Source organism: Stomoxys calcitrans, chromosome 5, assembly GCF_963082655.1.
Source record: "Stomoxys calcitrans chromosome 5, idStoCalc2.1, whole genome shotgun sequence".
NCBI lineage: Eukaryota > Metazoa > Arthropoda > Insecta > Diptera > Muscidae > Stomoxys > Stomoxys calcitrans.
This window is the reverse complement of record NC_081556.1, coordinates 161,986,350-162,004,284: the sequence shown is the minus strand read 5'-3', so window position 1 is coordinate 162,004,284 and position 17,935 is coordinate 161,986,350. Positions and strand designations below refer to the sequence as shown.

The 17,935-nt window shown below is 38.7% G+C and overlaps 2 protein-coding genes across 2 annotated transcripts; one reads left to right on the top strand and one right to left on the bottom strand.

Annotated features, from left to right (window-relative positions):
• Positions 1-177: 177 nt before the first annotated feature.
• Positions 178-10,291, top strand: LOC106086145 (integrator complex subunit 1). Its single transcript, XM_013250688.2, has 3 exons — positions 178-1,784; positions 1,849-2,831; positions 6,414-10,291. The coding sequence occupies exons 1-3, from the start codon at positions 413-415 to the stop codon at positions 10,278-10,280; spliced, it is 6,222 nt and encodes a 2,073-aa protein (XP_013106142.2). The 5' UTR covers positions 178-412; the 3' UTR covers positions 10,281-10,291.
• A 48-nt stretch (positions 10,292-10,339) lies between these two features.
• On the bottom strand, positions 10,340-14,137 carry LOC106086146 (CCR4-NOT transcription complex subunit 11). The gene is made up of 5 exons (XM_059369114.1): positions 13,874-14,137; positions 13,097-13,370; positions 12,904-13,043; positions 12,603-12,768; positions 10,340-10,684 (listed from the first exon to the last, which is right to left on the bottom strand). The coding sequence occupies exons 2-5, from the start codon at positions 13,358-13,360 to the stop codon at positions 10,490-10,492; spliced, it is 765 nt and encodes a 254-aa protein (XP_059225097.1). The 5' UTR covers positions 13,361-13,370; positions 13,874-14,137; the 3' UTR covers positions 10,340-10,489.
• Between the last annotated feature and the right edge of the window lie 3,798 nt (positions 14,138-17,935).

Sequence of the window (17,935 nt, the reverse complement as noted above, 5' to 3'; positions counted from 1 at the left end):
CCAAATCTTAATGTTCATGGGGTCTGTTCACTTTTTGTTTTCGGCAAGCGACTCTACCTTCTATTGGTGCATCCTGACATTTGTGCCAACAACTATCGATTTTATAATAAGTCGATTAATCGATTTTGTACACAAGAGACAATTAATAGATTCACGGGGAATTGCTAGCGTTCTCCAAGAAGACCCGCAAGTTAATCATTCATTGTGAATGACGAAAAAACCAAAACAAACCAAAAAACAAATTTTTTTCGTCGTCCACACGACATCACAGTCACATCAAAATTCATAAAAAATATACATAATATTTAAAAACTTAATATTATTGCTATTGTTTTGCATAGCGAGCGTAACTATTGCATATTTGTTTGAGGATTTAAGGATTTAAAATTCAAATTTAATCATTTAAACTGAAATGGAACGGAGTAAACAACCCTCCTCCTCGTCGGCAAGGGCACCAAAGAAAGTTTCCTCACACACAGGGAGTGAGTTCTTCGCTCTTGGCTCCAAGGGATACAGAGACGAAGCAAAAGGAAAACTGCCGATTACGAAGTCGTCGTCATCCGCAACGGTCGATCGGAAAAGGGAATCTTCTACATCCATAATGACTGCAGGAAAAAAGCCAAAGCTAGCAACTGCAGTAAGAAGTGGTGAGGGTGTTAGCATTGCTGCACCCTCCAACGAACTATGGGAGCAGATGGGTACCGATTGTGATTCTGTCGACATTGTGGAGACAATACAAACAGCCGCCGAACAGCACGACACAGAGACTCTTGTTCGACTTATATGTGGAAGTATTAAGAATCTTATATCATCGTATGCAAAGTCAAAGCCCGACATGATAGCTATGCTGAGCATAATGTATTTAGCAAAAGTGCATCCAGACTATTTCTCTAACGATATAATCACTTCCGGCTTATTACACATACTGCGCCGGGATTTCAATTTAAAAATGAGACAGAGTTCATATTCCCATGTTTTAGCTTGCAACCTTTTGGTGCGCGTATACAGTGATAAACGACAGTGGCCGGAGATATTCATGCGGATTTATATCGATGATGCTATTAACGACCGTTTCTGGTCAGACAATAGTCTTTGTGCTCCATTCATTAAGAATGTAGCGGCAGCATTTAAGACCCGACAACCACAATTAACGTTTCTTCAGTCGGATGGCAATACGTCCGGAGCCGGCACGCCAACGATGACCACCCCAACAACAGGTGGAACACAACCCAACTTGCCCATCAATGTGGACGATGACTCCTGCGACAATTCGGAGGCTAGTGGCTCCGCAAAGCCGTCTGAGTTCAAGCTTGGCGCTAGTGATACTTATTTCGACGCTAAAAATCGTTACATCGATTCAGAGCGCATTGTCGAAAAATATGTGACGGAAGCTATCAAAGAACAACTTAACAAAAGGCAGCAGCAAGAGTGCTACACACGCAACTTCCTTAAGTTCCTTTGCACAACGTCTGGTCTTGTTGAGGTACGTCATCTTTGCATTTCCCGGCTAGAGCTATGGATACACAATGGCAAGCTAGTTAAGTTCGCCCAAGAGCTCCTTTCGTACATATGCTTCAATGTGCGAGCTAAACACTTTAAAGATCATGAAGTTTTGGCCATTTTGGTTAAAATGCGACTTAAAGCTAAACCCCTAATAAACTTCTATATGGCGTGTATTAAGGAAATGATACGTCTTGAGCCAGGCATTCTTAATATCGTGTTGAAACTTGTAGTTCAGAATGAGTTGTCCAACACCCGGAATCCGAACAACATGGGTATGCTTGGTAAGCTTGAATGTCCATTCAATTTATTTATGTTTGTAACTTACTACTACAATTATTCCTACAGCTACAATGTTCCAGACAGCACCGGACGATTCAGCACAATATTTAGCAGAAATATATAAAGAGTTTCTGCTGCAGCGGGAAGATTGCCTCCGAACTCTACGCGTTTTTCTGCGGGAATTGGTCCGAATGTTACGCAATGACATAAATTTGGTTGTGTTCTGCAAAGTTTTCCTGAATGGCCGGCCAGAATTAAACAAGCAAATTGAAAGCTCAGAGTTTCGAGACCGCGTTTTTCATTCAATGGTCGACATTGCTTGCTTGTGCATGCTTCTTTCCGTTTCTCCTCAGGTTCGGGAGGCGAGTATATCATTGAGGGTCTCCAAGGACAATGCTGCTAACAATGCAATACTCCTGAAATTTTACAATCAGATGTGCCAAATCCAATTGGATTGCGTTTCGTGGATGTACGAAATTGTTCCTGGACTTTTTAAACTTCAAGCTCCCGAATACTTCCAAGGACTGCATAAAGTCTTACTTTTAGAGAATGCCGAGCATTATTCGCGCCACGATCAATGGCCCTCGGAGCCAGAGAGGACCACGTTATTGCGTCTTGTGTCGGAGACTCCCATACACGAAGATACACTCATACGAATTATACTCATTGGCATTACAAAGGATATACCTTTCACAATACCAGATACGTTTGATATAACAATTTCCCTTATAAAGAGGGCATCGACAATGCGAATATCTAGTTGCCCTGTGGTACAGGCAAATAAATTTGATATAATTGACTTTCTGTTTAGCATGGCCGAATACCACCACCCTGAGAATATTAACCTTCCTGTTGACTATGAGCCACCCAAGCTGGCTATTACAGTGTTGTACTGGAAAGCTTGGCTGATCATGCTGATGATTTCGGCCCATAATCCTTCAACTTTTGGAGCATTTTGCTGGAATCACTACCCAACTATGAAAATGTTAATGGAAATGTGTATAACGAATCAGTTCAACGAAGCAGCAATGAGCAAAGAGGAGCTACAGGTAACAACCAAAGTGTTCATTATTGCAAAATATGTTGTAGTATGAAATACCAGATGAAGAAACACAAAAAACAACAAATAATCCTTCCAAGGGAATTAACTATTTTCTAAATTGATATTCCAATCGTCCTATCGTTAACGGGGAGGGTATTAGCGAATACTTTGACTATAATGCCGTTAATTAGAATGATTTAGAGAAAGTCGCTACTTCGTCCATTTTTTGTATTTGGACTTTGACTTGGACAAAAAAAAACTTCCGAGAATTAAAGTTTTTACTCGGGTAAGGAATCTGTGACTACACACAGAATGTGCCTTTGAATGTTGTTATTGTGATTACAGTTAGAGGCTTGCCCAAATTATCAGCTATGATTTCTTCGTGGGCCAGTATATACACCTAGTATGAATTGATTTAATATGATCGTAAGCAAAGTAGATTTTAGTGTCGATGTGCTATGTTCTATTACAATGTTTCTCGTTTTTTATCATCCGAAAAACTGCTTCTGGAGTGTTTACATCACTGAATTGTTTGTTTGTTAGTTTGTTAAGCAGCATCCAATGTCTGGCATAAAAATCGCACCAATATACAGGGGAGATCCAATAAGTTCCCGTTATATTGTATTATCTGATAGGAACCTCAAAATCCGCGTCAATTAGTTGCTATGGGTACGGGATAGCTGCGAGCACCACGCAGGCTGGAACATTGGGGTTCGATCTGTGTGGTATTCATTAATGACTCGAGAAGCTTATCTGTGAACTACCAGGCACTTCCACAGGATGGGGATAGTGGAATGCTCCATACGGACAATCAGCGATATCGAGCGGAGAGTCTCAGTGAGAGGCCGTGCGGCACCGGCTCTTGCACAAATACTGAGTGCCTATGATGCTCGATATGACAAGGCGAGTTATTGGCGTCCTTTTCCCGCGGCGATCCGACCTCCGGACCTTATCGGAGCTTGACGAGGATCGCCACTTCCACATGAAGTTTTGACCACAAAAACAACAACCCGATGTCCCGATTTATGATTTTGAGCCCATGTAACGCCCATTTATTAGTTGCTATGGGTTCTTGGCTAGTTGGTGCAGTTTTCATGAGATTCTGATGTGACGTGCTTTTTATATACATCCCAAGTGGTGGTAATCCGGCCGTGCCGAACTTTACGCCTTTTTACTTGTTTTTGGTTTTATTCAGCTGCATTATGTTAGCTAACCCTTTGATTTGCTTTCTACGCACAAAAATTAAATTTAGGCTATACAACATCATTCATCCTGTCGTTTTTTTAAATGCGTATGGTTAGATCCAATTATTAAATGAAAAAGCAACGTTGTGACCAAAACAACCTTCGTTAATCGTAAGATGCAAAGTTTATTATCTCAGCCATAGTTCTAACAAAAAATTAAAAGTCAATTATCCCCGAGACCAGAACCAGGACCACCTACGGCTTTAAAATTTTGCACATGATCTCGTTCACACTTGAGCTCTAACCATTCTTGTTCAATTCTATGGCAGCCGGTTGTACGTACCGGATTGACCCGATGAATTCCTTCATAGGCAAGGGCTGCCGCCTCAGTGTACCACACACTGCTACAACAACATCCATTCTCATTCACACTTGAGCTCTAGACCCGTTCTCAAACTGCAGATTTTTAAAAAGTTTTTTTTTCGATTCTATCTCACTGTGCATCGATAAGAAGTATTAGTGAAACATTTCAAGCAAATTCGCTAAGACGCCATAGTGCTTTTCACAGACAGATAATTAAAGGAGGGGAAGACAGCCATGTCCATGAACATTCCATTAAGGAGCAGGGGCAAACTTCTCACATATCAAATCCAATTTATATATGAAAAAGCTAAGACGCCATAGTGCTTTTCACAGACAGATAATTAAAGGAGGGGAAGACAGCCATGTCCATGAACATTCCATTAAGGAGCAGGGGCAAACTTCTCACATATCAAACCCAATTTATATATGAAAAAGCGAGAGTGGAACGGAGCGAAAAAAATGTTGTCCCAGCGAGAGCATATTTGAAAAAATTTATTCACTTAGGACTTTTAAGACACTTTTTCAATTGCTTTTTATTGTATTTGGTCTGGCAAATATGCACAGTGTAATTGATCAATATGCATGAAGGCTTTACATTACACGAGTTGAAAGAAATTAACTGAAATGAAAACCTAGAATGATCGAGTACATCATTCTAGGTTTCATTTCTTACTTTCACCCTCTCTACTGTTTTAGTAAATACTAGACAAACCGGGCCCGCTTCGCTGCGCCTTCTTTAACTCTCTAATATCTTTTTAGGCTGGTGACACTTCGCCCTGAATGGGGATATCGAATTCGTGCCATTGTAGCCTATGACGCTGAGCGCGTTCGAGTCCTGGCGGGAACATCGAATAAAGCGGTGTTTTTCCTTTCTTAATGTGGGCGACATTTGCGAGGTACATTGCCATTCATGGTCATTTATAATTTTTCCCTAAGAAGTGTCGCACTACAGGACGCCGTTCGGACTCGGCTATAAAAAAGGACCCTTATCATTGAGTTTAAACTTGAATTGGAAAACACTCATTGATGTGTGAGAATTTGTCCCTTCTCGGTTCCTGGTGGTAATGTTCTTCCTTAGGGGAATATTCTCATTAGGGGAGGGATGGGACCTCAGACTTTTCGACTTAAATATGGATATAAAATTCGTGCTGCACTTCAAAATCGCTTCAATTTGAGCCCCATATTGCCAGGGCCGGTAAATATGATCCGTTTGGAGGGTGTTTTGGGGCTGGGGTGGCCACCGGCACTTTGCACTGAAAATAGATATCAACTTCGTTCTTTATTCCCAAAGAAAATCGAGTTCAGTTTAAGGGGTGCTTTAAGACGTACCCCAAAACACTTGGCTCCAATAATTGGATATGGGAGTTTTTGTGGGGGTGGGGTGACCCCCTATAGTTCGACAGGAATTTGTATGCCAGATTCGTTATCTATTCCCGCATACTTTTCATTTGATACCCATATTATCCTTATCAGTCCACTTTCGATTTTGGGGTAACGGCGGAGGGTCCGCCCCCTTCCGTTATCAATAAATTATGAAGCCTTTTTCTACTTCCTGACCATATTCGTAATCTACTCCCGACATTTTTATGAAATTCGTACTCTACTCTTGAATACCTTTCATTTGAATCCCATGTTGTCCCCCCGATCGGTCCACTTTTATTTTTGGGTAGTACTTTTGGAGTAAGGCGCAGGGTCGGAATATAAAAAAATTATATTGCCAATGTTTCCTTCCAGATCAGCCTACACAATCTGTGAAAATTTCAAGGAAATCGGTTCAGCAGTTTGTGAGCCTATACGGAACAAACAAACAAAAACAAATTGAATTTTATATACAACATGTTTTTTCTCGGGTTTTTTTTTCCCAGAATTTATTAAATGAAAATTAAAAGAATTTGTATTTCATTTTTGCTGGACGTTTCGTTGGCTTTTTTCCGACATTGTCAAGAGCGTATTTATTAGAATTTCGAGTTAGCTTTATTTTGCTATTTGTATGAGTCACAAATGGTCTAACTATATACATATTTGTTTTTCTTTTGCTGCAGATCATTCCCATGGAGCGTGATCATATTGTAGAGTTTGAGTCGTATTTGGCAGCGCAAACATCGCAAGCTGTTATTACCGAGGAAAATGCCATCTTGACTTCTCAGTTAATGCTAATGGACCCGATGGGTGTAGCTCGTCGAGTACCAAGTGGCGTTTTCGATCAATTGAGATCTTTGAATAAAACCCTAAAAATCGGCCATCTTTTGTGTCGCAGCCGCAAGCCCGATCTATTGCTGGATATTATACAGCGGCAAGGGACCTCCCAATCAATGCCTTGGCTGTCCGATTTAGTACAAAATAGTGATGGAGACTTCAATCATTTACCCGTGCAATGCTTGTGCGAATTTCTTTTATTTAATGCCAATATCATTAACGAAGAAAACAGTCGGGATGCCGAATTGGTTAATTTCCTAAGAAACGTCATCATGGACCCGTCTTACAATAAGCAGACTGTGTGCGAAATATTGGACTATATTTTTAGAAGACTCTGTTCGACTGTTAAGTTGACCCGGGCTTCAGCACTTAGAGGATTGAAGATCATATTCAAAAGTTCCGACACCAGTGGCAACGAATGGCTTTTAAGCTCCATTCCGCAGATACCTCATTTTAACGAAGTGCGCGTTTTTATTGTGCCCCAATTGAGGTCCGCTTGTCAAGTGGAAAATTCGCCCGATTTGGTGATGGCGTACATACAATTCATAGCAGCGAACACTTTGGACGACTCTGTTACGGATATGCTGGACCATGTCATAGACATGGCGCAGTTAATTGTGGAGAGAAGTACAATGTTTCAGCACATCATACCGCTCTATGAGGGAGGCGAAGTTATGGTGTACGACGAGCAGAGCAAGCTGGAGGAAGAAAATCGGTTGCAGACACTAAAGTGTTTGTTTGTTATGTTCAACAACTACATCATTAAACTGAGAGATCATCACGAGACATACCAGTGGAATGAATACCCAGACTTGTTAATGGTTCAGTTCAATGATGGAGTTCAACTGCCGCTCCATTTGAATATAATTCATGCGTTCATAATACTTTTGACGCATTCAAGCAATCAAATGCCCGAATCTGTTCCCATTTTGGATTATTGGTTTCCGGTAGGAGGCAATGTGCCCATTGCCTTCATTCCAAATATGCCTCAGGAGCCCGTGCAATTGCTTCCCGACTGGCTGAAATTGAAGATGATAAGATCCTCGGTGGACCGCTTGATCGAAGCTGCGATCAGAGAACTAACGCCCGACCAAATTGTGCTATTTGTTCAAAACTTTGGCACACCCATCAACTCGATGTCCAAATTGTTGGCACTTCTAGACCATGCTGTTATTGAGCAATTCGACACAGTCAAGAATGCAATTCTGAACAAAGCGTATTTAGCACAGCTTATAGAAATTCAGCAAGTGAGGGGGGCAAAAAACGGACATTTTACAGTGCAGGCACTTGGACTATATTCCCATTCCCAAACTGTGGAGGATAATCCAAAGGTTAGGAGTGATGTGCTAGAACCTATACTCTTGGACGAACTCATATCGGATGCGCATCCATGCCAAACCATCCTATGTCACACGAAGGAAATGGAGCTGGGCGAAATGGAGAAATGTCTGTACAAAGTTATGATGTGGTCAATACCACAGCAGTTTAACGAGCATGATTTTCATATCTTTCTACACAAGGTTCTAAGCAAGGGAAACAGCGACACGGCCAACAAAATCTTAAATCATCCTAATTTACAAAATCTTCTCGCCAATGTTTTGGACAAAAAATTGGCCATTACATTTCTCCGATCCATAATGAGATTATATCCGCTGTTTATTAATGAGAATTTGACTTTTTTTAAATCGATGTCCTTAGCCCAAAATACTTCCAGCTGTCAGCTGGTATTTTTGGATACGATGAAGAAACTGGCCACAAACTGCCGAATTGTTTGCACTAAAAGCAAAAGATCGATGCGTCCACATTTTAGTCTGCAACAAGTACTGGCGCAGTTCCGAACCCATAGAAACCAGAAACCGGCATCAACGGCCATAAGTAGGAATTTTTACAGTAATGGGATGTTGGTGGATCTTCTGTCAGGCAACGATCCGGAATTGTGCTGTGACTTTCTGCAGGAAGACTTGACATTGCTGTTCTCAAAAACCTCTGGCGACTTTCGGTTCTATTTACTATCGTGGATCTGTCACGAGTCCAATTGGAATACCCTAGTGTCCACATTGGAATATATGCTGCAAACCGACGAACAAGACCTGGACTACACAACCGTACTGAACTTCATACAAGCCCTTATTAACAATCCAAAGCTATGGCAGGGCCGAGATCGCACCGTGCTGAAGACCGATCTCTCCGACAACGCAATCTTTCTAACCGATCGTGAACTTATGAAATTCACTGAATTCATTTTAAAAGAGGGGGAATCCGAGCTGAAATCAATGTCTCAATATCACTTTATATTATGTTGCCGAATCAATTTGCTCTTCCGCGTTTGCAGGAAGACTACTTCCAATTTAATAAAATTCATCGAATTTGTATACCAGTGCAGGAGTTCGGAGAAGCTGCGGCTTAATGTTCTAAGGCAGATGTATTTGATGTATCCTTCCATTAAATTCATAAGGCCCAACCAGGTCGAATCTTACACGGACAAACTTCAAAACCTCAATGGCTGTCAAGCAGATAAGATTTCGTCAAACCTTATAACATGCTTGGGTAATCTGTTTACAAAAAAAGACTTTGAGGCCTTCTCGAGTGACATTGAATTGTTAATAAGAAAAATTGCTGCATCCCACCCGGCGTTGTTCCTGCGACAGTTGGGGGTTTTGTCCTCCCTCATACAAGGACGCGGTCATTTGAGTCTGCGAGTGATTCGGGACGAGTACCACATGCATCGGTTTATACAAATCCTACGAACTCTAGAGTTGTTGCAGCCGATATGCTTCGACGACATCTACAAGGAGGAGTTTCAGTCGGCCCTAAAGTGTTACTTTACATTCTTTCAGCAGTATAGCAATGTCAAGGAATCCTATCATATTCTTATTAAACTTATAGAACTCTTACAGTCCTATATAAACAATAATCCCTCGTCTGCCCTGACATTTATAGAGCAATACGTGGATGTCTTGATGGAGTTGGGCAACCGTTACAATTCAATTTCTTCCCTGCATCAACTTGTTCAGGGAATCACGCTACTGCAGCAGAAATCGTCTACTTCTGCACCTAGTAATGTAGATTTAAAACAAGAATTCGATTTTGAAGAGTCGTATTCAACTCTTGAAAACCGACTGCAGACATCAACTATAACACCAGCAGAAGCAGCCGATTCGACAGATTCCCCAACCAATCAATTGTCCAATTTGGACATTAATTCCCGGGGGGCTGTCACGTTTGCCATATCTGGTTCGCTTAATAAATCATCGGCCATTTCACCACATTTTTCAAATCTCATAAAGATTGTTAAGCATTCCAATGCCGAAGACACCATTTTGGGACCTCTGCAGGAAATTGAGAGCTTTACGTCGAAACGCTTTAACTTTCTGAGTGAACTGTTCGATCGACTGTTGGAACTGATCTTCTCGTCGAGTGCTCAAATAAGATCAAATGCCTTTATTCTACTGATTCGCCATCTTAAACACAATCCAGGGCGGTCGGATGTCAATCGTTGTACCCTAAATGCTTACATTCAATGTCTGCGGGATGACAATTCATCCGTTGCCGCAACAGCCATTGATAATTTGAGCGAAATGTGTTTGCTTCTGCAGGAGCATGCCATCGAAATATTGTCTGTTTCCTTTGCTTTAGGTCTAAAGTCCAAATTGAATACCGGCTCCCAAATAAAGAGAGTGCTGCAGACTATAATGTTACAACATGGCTACTAAACACCAACCAATTCATCTTCCGTTTTTTACTTTTCATTACCAAAAATTCACATTACACGTTTATTCTAGGAAAACTTTTTTATTCAGCTTACAGACTATGTACACACATATCTAACTAACTTATGTACTATATATATATATATATATATATATATCTTTCGAAGAATAAAATAACCGTTCATCTGTGTAATGTATCTTCTACGTTTATGTCACTTGCCTATTGGGTTCTTTTCACTTTTGTTTGAAGATGACGAAGACGAGGTTGTGTTGGAACCTCCACCATTGTTTCCAGCGTTTTGACCAGCATCTCCCATTTCAAGGTGTTTGAGCAGTTGGTACAATGACACAGCTTCTTTGATGCGATTAAAAACCACGCAAAATGTTTCAATCTCTATGAAGAGTTCCTAAAATATATTAGTTTGTAAATGAGCATGTATGCACAGGAGAGTGGGTCAAAATTTGGGCGGTTGTCCAAATCGTTATCTACGACAACTTCTAAGAAGTGTGGCCTGAGAATCCACGGGTCTCAAATTAAAATCTAGTTGACGGGTTTTAACCAAAATTTTAGACCAAAAACACAAAATTTTCATTAAAAACCAGAAGCTAGATTTTTATTTTAGACCCAAGATTTCTAGAAAAACTCTTTGATTTTGGCAATGGCCTGGCGTTTTTTTTTTGCTCTGACGAATTAAATTTAAAGAAATTTCTACGGTATTTGAAGCTGTAAACTTATTTTATGCAGAGGACACTTTTGAATTAATTCTCAACGGGAATGTTGAAAAATCGAATGTGTTCTGGGTATGTGCACGTGAGTACTCGTGCCACGAGATTCGAGAGATCCAATTCTAATCACGTGATCGTGCGTGAGCTTGAACCATGACTCAAAAGGCTAATAATGACCCGCGAGAAAATCAGGAACCGCGAGATATTACGACTCATTAGACTTAGGATTGGTATTCTATTCTGCTTTCCGAAAAGTCGCTAACGTTTTTTGCTTTGCTTTGCGAGCAAAATTTGGCAGCAATCAAATGTTTTTGTTTCCATACCCAAACACGTGCTTTTTATTTGCACTATATTAATTCATTTTCTCGGAAATAAATAAAGAAAAACTAACCATTTGTACCGATAAAACAAAAATGGCGCTGGCAATGGTAGCCGTAATGGTTTTTGCAACTATAAGAAGAGTAGTACTTTTTCGCCTATTTTTCTTCCACTTTTCGCAGAAGATTCCAAAATAATATTATTCGCTTCATGGAAAATATTTTTAAAAATGCAACCAAAAAGCAACATTAATTCCTTGTGGTGAGAAAAATCTTGTTGTGTAAATTTATCAAATGGTGACCTTCATTCGAAGTGATCATAACCATTGTTTGAAGAGAAGCAAGGGAAAGTGCAAACACAGAACAACACCCAAATATTTATCCGTCTTTTTTGGAGCAATTTTTAATCGGTAACCCCATACACATATATTTTTAACAAAAGGTTTGTAACAATTTCCAGCTTCACAATGAAAATGAAAGAAACTTGCAAATTTTTCCACGAACGTTCCAGCAATGTTAAGGAAAAGCGGGTAAAATTATCGTTTGTTTCTCTTTCGAAACGAGCTCAATGATCGGACATGCAAATGGAAAAGGAAAGTCAAAGATAGCAACACACTCCAACCACTATGGGACGTGTTTCGTCTTTGGTTAGACGACTTTTCAACCATATTAGGTGTGATGGCTTCAAGGGCCGTGCGTTGGTATGTTGTATTTGAGTCGTATTAATTGCGAAAACGCATCTATGCTACAATTACCACATTAACCAAGCTCGACAACCCTGCTTATTAGCTGTACTTTTTCCAAAGCATTATTTTTGAGTAATGGCAGACATTCTGTCTGTGGTAAATTTCACTTCTTCCGTACCACACATGATTTTGTGCATCTGTTGGAAGATGTATTGATGGCTTCGAACGCTAAGACAACGGCAATAGCTCACGTTGTTGCCCCGTGTGCCCAGGTTCGAATCCTGGCCGGGCTCTGCCGAATTTTTCATATTCAAGTTTTTTGCCTGTTATCACATACCAATGAGTGCCGTCCGATTCAAGGCGTTCAGCGTCATAGGCGGACATGCTCACCTCTGCGCCACGGTGTTTACTAATGTCTTAAGGTACCCCACATGAAAAATAGTGATTTTTACTGTGAAGCGCGAACTTAGAAGCATCATTTGAATGAAAATGAAGAAAGACAGGCAAACTAATATCTACTCCTTGGCTGATATTTTTGAACTGCGATACCTATATTAAATTATAAACAAATGCTCGAAATTTAAGTTCATAATTACCTTAACATTAATAATCTTCTTTCGGATTAACGACTGCAGAAAAACACACACCAAACGCACCAGCCGAGACTGCATATATTTGTCTCTAACATTTTCACAAGACGAAATACAGTTTGATATATACAAATGCAGGAATTCAGTCGGTAAATTCACGGATGTAGTCAATCTTCAAAAAAAAAAAAAATAAAATAAAATAAATAATTGAGAATATCTTTTGTAGCTCTCTTTGGATAATAATCGATACACATTTCCAGCATTTCATTATGATTGTCAACAAGATTGAAGAGTTCAACTCTCTTACCTATTGACAACTTCCATGGAATGCAAAGTGATGTCCATGTTAACTAAAACGTGAAAGTACTCCGTAATTTCCGGAGAGTTCATGAGCTTCAGAAGAATCTCGATTGAAATCAAAGGATTGTTCTCCACCAATCGCGGCAACTGTAAAATTAGATAACGTCAGGGAGATCTCATTGGTATGTTTTGGCATCTACCTTATCCGGGGTTAGTCGAATTTGATAAACAAAAAACGGGTTTTTAACCAACTCATTCAAAAGCAGCTTTTGATCCTGCGAACTTAAGGCCTGGACGAAAGCCAAATCCATTAATTCTCTCGTGTTGGTACTGATATGATTACTTTTGTCATACTCCACCGTTTGAGCGAAAGATTCCGTCAAATTGAACCAGATAAGCTCTTGTTCAAAATCCATCAATGGGGGTGCTATAGAAAAAAATTCTGGTGCAAATAAACCAGACATCTTTTTTTCGCTAAAAATTATAAGAAAAAAAAGTTAGCCATCTTTTTTTTAGGTTCTTTTTCGGGGGTGCTATAGAAAAAAATTCTGGTGCAAATAAACCAGACATCTTTTTTTCGCTAAAAATTATAAGAAAAAAAAAATTAGCCTTCTTTTTTTTTAAGTTCTATTTTCCAGTGACATTATATTTGCGTTACTAGTTATCAAATCGCCTATTCCCTTTAATTCATTTTTGAACTCAAATCTCCTATTGTTCCATAAGTTATCGATTTTACACTTTTCGTGTATCAATTATATAGAATCCATAGTTTCAATAAATGGAATCATCTCATCCACCAATCACAGTAGATAGGTTTATCAATATCAGAACCTATCCTACGAGAAAATTTCTGTCTAGTTTTAAAATTCATACACGTACATACATATTAATACATAGTTGTCCATGTTGCTCGGCTTTTGGACTGACATGATAAAAAGAAACTCCCACCACTTAGCGGTTGTGAAGTTCATACCTACCTTATACTCTAGAGCTGTTCTTAATTTGCCTCCCTTCCTTAATATGCCCTATAGATATAAAATTGAGTATTCCAACACGATTTGTTCCAACACAAGCTTGTTGGTTACTTAAATATATACCATCGCAAATATATTATAAATATTATGATGCACTGCGATGTTAACACTTCCACTGAATGTCATTATTTCTGTTTTGATATTTAGCTTCCATCCACTCATTGGAATTGATATCACATCCATGTACAATGAAGACTGCTAAGCAGGATGCACTCGTAAGGTGAGGTCATGAGAACTGCTGAGCACATTTTTTATTCTTGTTTTGATTTTGCAGTAAATCTAAATGCCAAAGGCTTGATAACACAGCTGTGAGTTTTTTCTTAAATCTTAAAAAGATGTTCTATTTGAACGATATTCTACAAATTAGCAACAAAACAGTGTTATAATGACAAAAATACAAATATTAAACACATCTGGAAAAGATAGGATGTAAAACAAAGTTTATTTCTAAAACCACTTTAACATTTCATTTTACGGCATTTTCCTTTTCGTGGGGAATAGATTTTTGTTGTGCTAATGAGGTACAAGAGGTAGCTCTTAATTGTATCATGACTGCTAAGCAAGGCGTATATAATAAGGTGGCCGTATCGTAAAATTGCTACAACAAGCATTTTTTGGGAACTTGATATGTCAAAATTTGTAAGCAAGGCGAATAAAATTCTATTCGCCATGACATTTCAAATTTGCTTCGATCAAGGTACATTTATCAGGTGGCCGCATCAACCCAACTGATAGAATTTGATATGTCAATTAAATTTTTAATTCGCCTAACAAAAATATAAACTTCAAATGGCAGCTCCACTCCATCTAAGAGATATGTCCCCTTAACAAACCAAGTTACCTCATATTGGTGAATAGCACCAACTTTATTTTTTGTGGGTTTACGTAGACACGTGCCGTTATATAATCTAAGATTAAGAATCATAACAGCAGTAAACACAAAAATCAATTTAAAAAATATTTATTTTGAAGTTTTTTTTTTTTTGGTAAGGCGAATTTAAAAATTTATTGAAATATCATGTTCTATCAGCTAGGTTGATGCGGCCACCTGATAAATACGCCTTGCTGCTGCAAATCTATACAAGACAAAGAATAGTGAAATAACAAAAACATTTTTGTGCTCCTCAAATTTGATAGCTTATATGCGTCGGTAATTATTTTATTTTTCTTCAAAGCAAGCAGCTCTGCCAGGATTCACTAATAGAAGGTTAGGTCACATGCAAAAACACAAAGTGGATAGGCCCCATAAACATCATTAAGGATGTCAAATCTGACGATTGAAAATGTCATCATATAGGAGAAAACGTAAACAAAGAATGAATGTAAAAAGAGAACAAGTTGACATCCTCAATGCCAAGTACTGCCAAATATTAAAAAAAAGTATATCGGCTGATCGCTTGGCTTAACCTTATTCAGTGAATCCTGCAGCTCTGCCAAATATATAAAAAAAATCAAATTAACAGCAAAAAGTATTAATAGAAAGGAAGATACACATATTGGAAGCTAAGACTGTATACGTGCATTACGCCATGGTTATCTACACGGCAAAGGAAATAATGCATATTTATAAAATGCAAGCGACGCAAACTGCATGACATTGATAGCAGAGATCTACTTGCGGATGTTCTCAGATAATTCTGATTTATCTATATTCACAAGTGCCACCAACCAGTCTAGGTGGGAACTTCAAATTCTTTATCTATATACAATACATGGTTTATTTAAGAGGTACCGTTATTAGCACAACAACTAAAATCTACCCCCAACGAAACTACCTTGATTGGCATGGTACAACCAAATATATTCATTTACAGTGGCAGTTGCCCAACAACAAAATATTGAGTGCACTATCTGTCAAAATCAGATATAATTCGTTGTTCGTGAGTTATGGTTATGGTTCGAGGCACTAATTGCTCTAATTTGTGTCCAAATTTCCAGAAGTACGCTTAAGAGAGATATTCGTTAATAGTTGTATACAACCTCTTTTGGCGCCTTATTTTTATCATTGAATCCGTGGTGGGAATTAGGGGTATGCACGTGAGTCGTGAGTAGTCGTGTCACGCGTGAGTTACGTGATTCGTGAGTGAGATCCAAATCTAATCACGTGAGTGTGAATCACGATTCACAATGCTAATCACGATTCACGAAAAAATCACGAACCACGAGATATTACGACTCATAAGAAAATCACGACTTAGGGTCGGTATTCTATTCTGCTTTCGGAAATGTCGCAAAATGTTTAACTGTTTCGTGAGCAACACTAGACAGCAATTAAATGCTTTTATTTCCATACCACAACACATTTTTTATCTGTACTTATCCTTTCCTATATTTGATTTATTTCGGATATAAATGAAAAACTAATCATTTAAACCAATAAAACTAAGAAAAATTATGCCGCAATGGTAGCCATAATGATTTCAAGGGTTGCTAATAATTTTTTTTCCATTTTTGTCCCTATAAGCAGAGTACTCCTTTTTCGCCTATTTTCTGTCACGTTACCATTTTCTTTTCACCACCGGTCAGACTGGCCTCCCAGTGAACTCACCTTTTCATGGTGAACTACCCATTCAGAGTTAACCTAAGATATTGTATTTACAGTAAATTGTTTTAAATTCAACAGAGAAATCATAAAATAGGAGGAAAGCTGTTTTCAAAATTAAATTTTTGAAATTAATTCAAACTTCAAATTTTGTCAGCTGACAGAAAAACGGAACGTAAAAATTTGTTTTTACTGTACTCTACTTTCCAGTTACGGTCGACATACGTTCGGTAATCATTTGTATGTCTATTCATAATCCAAAACAAAACAGCTGACACGTTTTCCTACATTTACGGTATATTTACGAGAGCATAACCAGGCCTTTAGATGCCAAAATACATATGTATAATTTTATAATATCACTTGCCTTTTACTTTCCATTTTTGCTAAAAAGTTCTCATTCGAAAGCAAATTATCAAGTGACTGGTTTTAACATTTGCTTCGCATTTTTGACAACTGTTACGATTATGCATGGGCTCATTTTTGGATGGGAATGCTTACGTTAATGTTCGACTTGTGGTTCGATAGATTCTTCGTTAAAAATGAAATACACAAACTGAAATAAGGTTTTTCGTTTGCGGACCGAATGAACGCCTGCGTTCGACTTCGACAAACAAGCTATAAGTATGTTGCTCGCTTTTTCTCTTTACTCACTCACACTTATAACCAGTTTGTGGATGTCGAACAATAGTCCAGACGAACAAACGACAATCGCTCGAAATCGAATCTCATTGGGTTTGTGTATGTCGAATTCAATTTTTCGCCAACGCTTATGATTATGGGATTGTCATATGCTTGTTTCTCCAAATCTACTACCAATTCGTTTGTACAATTGTACAACTATTTGGTATTTATTTCAATCCCATACACAAGCACAAAGCAATATAAACATATAAAATTAAGTTGTGTTTAATAAAAAATAAATGGAATCATTCATTTGTATTTGCTTTTGTGGGTGGTGAACAGGATCTCGACATTGTAAAACTACATCCAGATATAAAGCTTATAGAAGCTCTTATTTGTGTAAACATTTGCAGAAATCCAGAATCCCATGGCAGTTGGGTGTACGTAAAGGATTGACCTAATGGAGTCCTTCAAACCTTTTTGACACTTTATTTTCGTCATTGAATCCGTAGTGGGGTTTTAAATACACAAACTGAAATCAGTTCATCTTCGTTTACAGGCCGAACGAAAGACAGTGTTCGGCATCCACAAACAGGTTATTAATTTCGTTGAAAAATAACAAAACTCATTTATAACAGGAGGTCACCGTAGCTCAGAGGTTAGCATGTCCGCCTATGACGCTGAACGCCTGGATTCGAATCCTGGCGAGACCATCAAAAAAATTTTCAGCGGTGGTATTCCCAAAAAACAGTACAAAACTGTGCACCACTTTTACCAACTACCATGTCCTCCAATGTCATGCGTTTGGAATGTACAAATTCCATCTGTTCATATCCTGG